General features: G+C 37.1%; 1 protein-coding gene across 1 annotated transcript; it reads right to left on the bottom strand.

Moving 5' to 3' along the window:
- Window positions 1–2,298: 2,298 nt before the first annotated feature.
- Window positions 2,299–7,473, bottom strand: LOC149008581 (putative boron transporter 2). The gene is made up of 12 exons (XM_089166023.1): window positions 6,716–7,473; window positions 6,508–6,590; window positions 6,191–6,383; window positions 5,955–6,093; window positions 5,550–5,715; window positions 5,085–5,251; window positions 4,796–4,969; window positions 4,621–4,716; window positions 4,131–4,268; window positions 3,545–3,864; window positions 3,182–3,449; window positions 2,299–2,924 (listed from the first exon to the last, which is right to left on the bottom strand). The coding sequence occupies exons 1-12, from the start codon at window positions 6,817–6,819 to the stop codon at window positions 2,613–2,615; spliced, it is 2,160 nt and encodes a 719-aa protein (XP_089022149.1). The 5' UTR covers window positions 6,820–7,473; the 3' UTR covers window positions 2,299–2,612.
- Between the last annotated feature and the right edge of the window lie 1,538 nt (window positions 7,474–9,011).

Genomic DNA, 9,011 nt, shown 5'->3' with positions numbered 1-9,011 from the left:
AAAGTCCTGAAGATGGTGAAAAGTTTATTTTCCTTTCCTCTAGAAGAAAGCTTTGTTATTATATGTTTTTTCTCCATTGTTAATCCCTTTGTTTTTGAAGCAACAAAAATCCTATAGTGACTTCCATGATATTATTTTCTTTTTTATAATAACTAGAATGATTCACACAAAATTCAATGTGTTTTTGTTTTGATTTATACCTACTACCCAACATTTCTAATACACACAAGATGCTGAAGCCTTTGTTTAAAGGGTTTTTTGTCTTCATCATAATTGAAGTCCAAAGCAATAAATCTGGTAAACATACAGGGATACATGGAACCCTGAAGTTTTCATGGGGTGGTGGATACATGGATTTGAAAAATAAGCCCTGCGAGCGAAAATATGGGGTGCTCCACTTGGTTATATGTTCTCATTTTCTCGCTAGTTAGATTAGATTGTCTTATGTGTAATAGGTTAGCTGAAAACTAGCCTTTCCCTGGAGGGACCCTTTTTCAAACTTATCCATTCTTCAGACCAGCCAACAGAAGGAAGCAAGAAGTGTGTGATTAAAGTTCAAGGTCATCCAATTAAAATGTTTAAAAGTTATGGATCACATTCCACACAAGGCCACAGTCACCATAAAAGAGAATGTCTCATCACTAGTCTTATAGTCAAATCACAATGAATGTTGTTTACATGCACTGAACCAAACACAAAGAATTTCAAAGAAAATGAAGCTAAGACATTGATTCTTGAAATCATTACCTAAGCCTAAGAAGACCCTACAATTCCAGACAAAAGATATGAGAGACAGTTCCCACTAAGTTCCAAAGTCAATGGTATGAGAACTACCCTACCATGACATCCACATTGCTCTGCAATTGAGGATCTCATACAGTAAGTACCTCAGTGCTAGTCCCTTTTCTATGTCTGGACATGGCTTGGCTGCTACTCTTTTCTTTCTTTTACAGCTCTTCCAACCCAATTTTGGGTTCTTCCACAACCTTTCCACAATATATTACAGCAACACAGCAGTTGACAATTGATCCTTCTTTAGATTTCTGTTGAGTGGATTTCCATGTGGATAAATCACAGCCTGAAGACTCTATTGTTGAGAAAAACTACCCTATGCTCTATGCTTGTAGAGTGACATGACCATGGGTTTCCACTACACCATGGCTTTTATAGTTTAATAATTCATGAATGTGGATTTAGATAATGGAAATGCAAGAATTATGACTTTTTTTTTTCTTTCTTTGTTGGATAATGAGGAGTGAGGTGCTATGATTAATCCTAGTTCAATGAGATTTCCATGGATCTTGAAGTCCTTCGCAGGATATTCTTTTCATAAATGGTATCTTCTCAGTTTCTCAACATTGATCAAGAAACAACTCTCTTGAAGATAATTTTCCATCTTATACAGTTGGATGCAATTATTAAACAATCCCCCCCCCCCCCAACCCCCAAAAGAAAAAAAATAATAATAATAATCTGTCACTAATAACTCTACCTAAACAATTATTCTTGACATCTCAGACGTATTTTATCCTAGTATTAGAAATAATAAAAATTTATTTTCCAGGTGATCTTCAATCATCTGAAACCCATTTCATGTTCTCATGAGGGTTTTGAAGGCTCTGTTTGTGAATTTGCAATTAAAGATAGATATGATGATGATGAGTAATTTAAGAACCATGGGGCCACCTAGGTAGTGAATTCCTAATTATTACATTTGGTTTAGCTCAATGATCAGCTTCAAGCTTGCAATTATTGTGTTTTCTACTGGTGATCTAACCAGGGACATCCAACATGAAGTTCCATGGTGTATGAATTTTGATGATGATATTATTTTGGCAAATGAGACAAAGTATGATTCTCTTAACAAGAAGTTACAAGTTAAGGAGATCAAGCTTGAAACCAAAGGATATTAAGATAAATAGAACAATGAAGTACATGGTGTGTGATCTTTATTATTCTAAGACAGATAATGAAATGGTATAAAACTATGGACATTCTACAAAGCGATTATTTTACAAACATAACATTTTTGGCTAACTTTACAAAGAAAAAGCCAAATATCTAAAGACATTTTTACTGTCTTGCCAACTAGCAAGTTGTAATGCAAATAGGTAGACTGACTGAGCAATGGAAATTATCATTCTTCTTTTGATAAAGTAGCCATGACAGGACACATCAGTTGAACCAAAACAGAAATGGTGTGGTTCAGTTACAAAGACAAATCACCATCTAAATGACACAGTTACTTCATGACTATTGACATACTCATCTGGACAATTGCGCATATCAGTGTCTTTGTTTTGATGGATTCTTAATTGTTTTTTTCTTGTTCATAAGATTCACTTTCTCTTTTCCATTTTTCTTTGCTCTAGAAACCAACTAGGCACAGCCTTTGAGCACAACAACATTCTTTTATAAACAATAAGAATGGAACAGAAAAAACACACATCTGTATTATTGATATTATTCTATACTTAAAATTCTTCTTTGGGTTGACAGAAGAAGGCAAAGGATTTTACATGAAAGTCAGTCCACACCAAGTACACAAAAAAAAAAAAAAAAAAAGATTACCACAAACAACCGACGTGTATGTGTCCTAATCTCAGTCCTTCCTATTTTGAAGTTGAGCTTCGAGGACTTTGTCCCAAAGTCGACGGTTTTGCTTCTCCAGTCCTTGGACTGTTGGGACCTCTCCCACTAAGCTGGAGGCTTTTATCCCTTCTCAATTCACTTACACGAGGGCTATATACTGCGTTTGAGATCCGAGGACTTTGAAGGCTCTTGGGATCTTTTGCGGGAGTAGCTGTGGAACTTGTTACTTTTGGACTGTATATACGCTTTATCTCACCTCGGCTCCGAGTAATGAGGTCATCTAGAAGTTCTTCCTCTGCAAAAGTGGCTCTTACAGCCATCTCTCCAACCTCCTAACATCACACCAAGAATGCAAGTGCATAAGTTAAGTTGAGAATATGAACACCTCAATAATGTACATCAGCTTGAAATAATTCATTGTCTTTGGAATAATAGGATCACAGTTCCTTAGTAGGTACTTAGATGCAATATTTATCTAAAAGATTTACAGTAATATAAAGACAAAAATATTCAAAATATTGGACATAGAAAATTCATAAATTTGAGTTTCTCTGGCCTTTCTTAGCAAGAAACAAAAGAGAAAACTTACAGTTGCCAGGATCATTGGTAAAGCCGGTGCTTCCTCATATTCTGCTGCATCTAAATCTGAAAGGAATGCCCCTTTGAAAAACTTGGGCAGGATATACTGTCTGACAGGGACCAAAAGCATGATCATCAAAGGAAAAAGGAGCCCAGCAATTGGAATCCATGTAATACCAAAACAAATAAGCAAGTATGCTGTCTGGAAAAGAGTGAAAAATGCAATCGTCTTGAAAGGAACAGTCTCCACAAAAGTAGCATGGTACTCCTCAAGCACTCTGCAAAAGCATGATTCAGACTTATTATCTTTTTAGAAACTCGGTGGGGAGATAATATAGAAATGCTCAATTGAAAAGAAGACAAATGACACTACTTGTATCTTCGGCTTGGAGCAGTGAAGAGCAATAGGATCCTCTCCCACAATTGGTTGCCAGGTAAACTTTCAATAGCCATGAAAGCAAAGTAGCCCCAAAGTACTGAAGTTGGAATCATCTTAAGAAAAGGCATGGCTGCAACACATCCTCCCACCATCAAAGATTGAAGCAAGTTGCTAAGCCGCTGTTCTTTGACCTCAATAGGCAGAAGATCGTCGATCTCCTTGTCAACATCAAATACCGTCTCGTCAACTGGAGCATCAATATTTCCCATGCTTGAAGCTAACTGAATTGTAGACTCCTTCAGTTCCTTTAGTCCCTGATCAAGAAACTGATGTTTCAGGCCAGGACACAAAAGCCTAAACTGTAAAAAGAAATACTATGTACAAGTTGTCACTGATGGATTTCCTAGCTGCTAATCATCCTCAGAATAGACCATCTCAAAACTGACTTGATGATTTCTTGATCCTCAACTGAACTTTTAAGTTCTAATGATTTTTATCCATTGCTTCAAGAGAAAAGAAAAACAGAAATAGCAGTAAATTTATGGTTAATAGAACTCAAAACTGAAGACATTGCACATACTAGAGCTGCTGGTTGCTGGTAGACCAATGGAGTCTGCATTTGTTGATAAGCCTCTTGCATACTTCCATATAACTGCCCCAAGCTTGCATTCTTACCCATAGCTTTGCGAGCTGTAGTCACAAGTCGGTTGCGTAGCAACTGAAAATACATAGGTTTTGTTGTAAATTGAAAGAAGTAATTCTCAACATCCTATAAAAGAATTCTACTCTATAGATTAAATAAATTGAGAGGAACAGAAAAACAGGATTTATGTAGCTGAACCCCTTTATTTGTAATAAGGCTCTGTTGAATTGAGCTTTGTATTGGAAAATAAATCAGTGACTCAATTTTCAGCTAAATACGGTCAAAAGTAATAATTCCGAGAACATCAAGTAATATTTAATTCAACTACTGGATCAACCATGACTGGTGGATAAACTCAAGGATCCTCAACAATCAAATAGATCCTATGTCTGTGTGAATTCCAAAGATTTGGTTCTAGATGATTTACCTGGTGCTTGAGTGTAGCTAAACTCTTTGTATGCATTGGTGATTGTGGAATGACTCCATTTGCTGGAGGGACTCCAATAAGACCACATAATATAACCTATTATACATGTATGATAAAAATTAAAAATAGCACTTGTGTGAGCTATGAAAGTATATGATGTGAGAGAACTTCATACCATGAACCCCAAAAGAAGTAAATCATAATGGAAAGAAGCTGGCTTTCTCAAATTGAATTCCTTCTGCTGAGCCAGTTGAGAAGCTACACTATGGTCAAAATAGTACAGCACTGCAATCATCGTGGCTGGAATAAAAGCTCCAATTATGTAAAGAACAGGCACATTTAGCATATCCTGTCAATTTTATGAGTTAAAGTAGTCATATTAATGCCTGGTAAGGCAAAATGGACCTTGCAATAATTTGTTGGCTTCAGAAATGGGATAAAAAAATTAAGTAGAGAAAGCATGCCTTAATGACAGTCCAGTTCTCATATGCTCCAGGTGACCATGGATTTGGGCTGGAAAGACGCCGAGGAATTCTTGTGGGGACGTTGCCAGCTGGTATGTAGGAAACAGCAGTCCAGACTAGGACCATTAGGGGAACACCATAATCTGCTATAAAGCCTCGAAGTGAACCTGTGAAAGGACAAAAGTTCAACTTTTTCCACATAAAAAATAAGTTTCTTCTAGAAAGCTAAGGGTGAACTGGTGCCAAAGGCTTCTGCACAAAGTAGAGTCTTGGGGGGGGGGGGGGTAAATTTTCCTGCACAACCTTACCCTAGCTGATTCTAATCACAAAGGTTTCGCAGGATTTAGTTTTATGTGGCAGTTGATAAGGATGGTAATTTTCCCCCCTTCTAAATGAAAGCACAAACAGCTAAGTCACTATTACTACACTCAAGAATCAAACATTTTTTACATTCCGTAAACATACCAGATCCATAGCGCCATGATCGTGCTTTCCGGCTTCTTAATGCAGTAAGCAGCAAGCCAAATGATAATACTAAGGCAAACATTCCATTTGCAAATCTCCAAGAAGGCAGAAATTCTATTAACTTTGGGTTTTCTCTTTTGGGTGTGCGAAACTCTTCCACAAGCCCCTAGAATACCCCATTCACGACAGAAATGTTAGAATTGATGTGTTTCTAGTACTAAGATGATTTGAATTGTTTAAAGGAATTGCAAATTACTGTACTATAAATAAGTCTAGACAAATTATAAAACCAAGTTTAGCTTGAATGCCAGTTGTGCAAGGTGAAAGGATAGCTTGTTTCTTCTAAAAGTTTCAAACATAAACCAAAGAAAATAAGAGGAGAAAAGGTAAGAACTATTGCATTACTTTGATGGCTTCCTGCATGAAGAGCATTGCAATTAGCAGACCAAAGAGTTCGCCTGCTAATCGAGTAAACCTATTGATAATCGAGCAAGCTCCTAGAATAGACAACAAGAACAGAAGAATTGCAGTCCATACACATACCCTGCAGATTCAGATGACTACCAAAGTTAGTATTCAAATCAGATCTATCAAAACTAATACTGTCATTTGTCTCTGTAAAGCTGGACCAAAAAGTTTACCATCCAGTCCATGCTAGGAAAAGGTTTGGCCCCAAATCAGGTCTATCTTTTGCGAAGTTAAACATAAATGTGTACATAAGCACAGTAGGCTCAGCAACTCCTAGAATCAGCAAAGGTTGTCCTCCAACAACCGAGTGTATAATTCCACACAATGCAGTAGATGCTAAGGTTTGAACTGTTGTCAGAATCCCATCTGCAACCATGAGTAGAGTCTCTTGAGTGATAAATTTCCCAAAAATTCTTGCTTGAAATCATACTTCATAAGAAGTTGACCAGAGTAGACTGACGACAACTAGAACAAAAAAAATTTTAGTTACCCGTATTTCTCTCCAATTGTTCACCGAATGAAATAACTGGGATTGCAGAAGCGAAGAATATGTACAGAGTGGGAGCCAGTATCCTTCAAGAAAAGCGAGGGTTGCGGGGAAATAAGATCTCAAGTCAATAAGGAAATTAGAAATTTTCAAGTTCCTCACCAACTCACGAGCAAAGTAGAAAGAGGGAATGCAAGAAGTAGATGTTTACCTGAAACCTGCCTTTAAACCTCCTGTCCAGTCTTCCTTGTAGCACATCAACCTTCCATGAAGATCATTCTTGATACCTCGGAATGGTATAAAGGTCTCCTCCATGGTTTTGTGTCACTCAGAAAAATGGTCTATTGGGTTTGGCAACAAACAGAGGGGACCAAGAAATAGTCTTTATGGATGTCTCCAAATAGATTAAGAACCTCACATTCAGATGAGTTACATGAGTTGAGTGCAGCAGAGACCTAATAAGAGAAGAAATCTAACGTCTAGCCATGGATTCTAGTGAAAGAAGGAACTAAAGGGTGATCGGTTAAAGTTCAGGAAGATTCACAAGACCCAGTACCCAGATGGAAGGGGTAAAACAGATTCGTACTCAAGAACACCAGAAAACATCAAATGATTATAGGACTCATTACATGATTCAGTCCAGGAAAGAGAAATCAGGCATGAATGTGCAAAACTCAACCAGTAGCAGACACCACAAGTATATTTAAAATGAGGAAAGAAACAGAATACAGTTGGGGTTTGGACAGTAAACAAGGCAGCACTTTTGCTTGAATTGAAATCTTCTTTGCAAGCAATGTGAACCCAGAGGTTTGAGAGAGTGCTGCAAATATATAAACCCACAAAAGAAATGAAAAAGGGGAACAGTAGGAATTGAACTGTAGAGGCAATGTAGCCCTGTGGGTCAATACAGAGCATGGTAATAAGAGTAAAACTTCACTGTCTCAGTGCTCCACAGCAAACATTCATAAGAAAATACCTTTGCAATTTTGGATTGTTTAATGGAAGAACATATACAAATACACACAGCACATGCCTTGTTAAACTACATTATTTTTTTCAAAATAAAAAAATAAAAATCAATAACCCCGAAAAGCTGAAAAGGAGGAGCTCAAGACAAATCAAAAAAGGATTTAAAGAGAAAGGTCAAATATGATTGCCCTAAAAATAAAGAGGGTCAAACATCAAAGCAGCAATAATGTAGCATCAAACAATCACAATAACACACAAGGGTTTCCATTTACACTACATACCAGCTCATGTATTTGGATTTTTTTAGGGTTAAATAGTGTCAAGGAAAGAAAAACAGAGCCACAGTTGAAGGGGGCCAAGGGACAAATCTTCTGGGTTCTTCCCTGTAATTGGTTTCTGGGACTACTTCCTAGGCAGGTTTATGCTAACAAATTTAAAAAATAAATAATTAAATAATTATCTCCCTGGTCCTTAGTCCTCTCTGAAAGTAGGAAGGAGGGCAGGAAACACCGCTAAGTCTGCTACCCAGATAGCTCTTCACTGTGTATACCTTTTTCTTTAGATTATCTTCTGGGTAATCTACTCTGTAATTTTCATGGGGTCATTGTTGTTGTAATAACTATTAAAAATTTGTAGTTTGTTCTTTTCTATTAGTTTTTCCAGTGACATCAACCCATGGAACAAAGAACAACTTCCATTTGATTATCATTGTTAATGGGAACGTTAAACCGTGTCTCAATCATCTCCTGCCATTATTAGTTGGGAGATCATCTCTTAAAATAACTGAATCAAACGTGGGATACGTCAATACCAGGGTGTCTGAACTCAAAATTGGAACTTGGGATCATGCATTTTTTATTACTTTTCCTTCAAAGCCTATTTGATTACAAAATGGGGTAAATTAAGTTGATTATTATACACAATATTGGGGAATCGGTTAGCAATTCGATATGACTTGCCTTCGGCTTAAGTGTAGGGAGGTGGGTCTGTTTACTGGTGAGAGTACTGATTCCAAGTTTTCATATTTCAATGAAGATGGAAATCTAGATGGGTTGCAGAGATGATGTTTAGATGATAAAAGAATCAAATGGGCATTATATCTTCCTTTATACTTCTACAGATCTACCAACTGAGTGTTTAATGGGCATTATATCTTTGCAAGATCTGGTGAAAGTTTTGATGCCCAATCAAATCAAAGGATATCTGATATTCTAACAAACAGCCTAATATTTATCTTTAATAATACATTTGTTTCAATCTGTTCTTTGTTTTTACTCTTGACAATGGGTGTTGGGGAGAGTCAGGATTTAAAGGAGAGGGGTTGACAAGTACTGGTATTTCTGGGCTCTCTATGGAAAATTAAAAAATTCAGAATAGGAAGCTCCGTGGCCCTAGGGAAGCTCCGCCCTTGAACTGAGGCCGGAGTCACTACACTTCAGAGGGCTTTACCAAGGTGTTAATGGAGCAGAAGATGCTACAGGACTCTGGTTACTACTGAAATTTTACATAGAATTTTTTACATGCACTTCTTCGACTTT

Source organism: Hakea prostrata, chromosome 8 (assembly GCF_041222555.1).
Source record: "Hakea prostrata isolate BN-2017 chromosome 8, UWA_Hpros_2, whole genome shotgun sequence".
NCBI classification, from domain to species: domain Eukaryota; kingdom Viridiplantae; phylum Streptophyta; class Magnoliopsida; order Proteales; family Proteaceae; genus Hakea; species Hakea prostrata.
The sequence above is the reverse complement of the archived record's forward strand: the minus strand, read 5'-3'. Positions and strand labels throughout refer to the sequence as shown.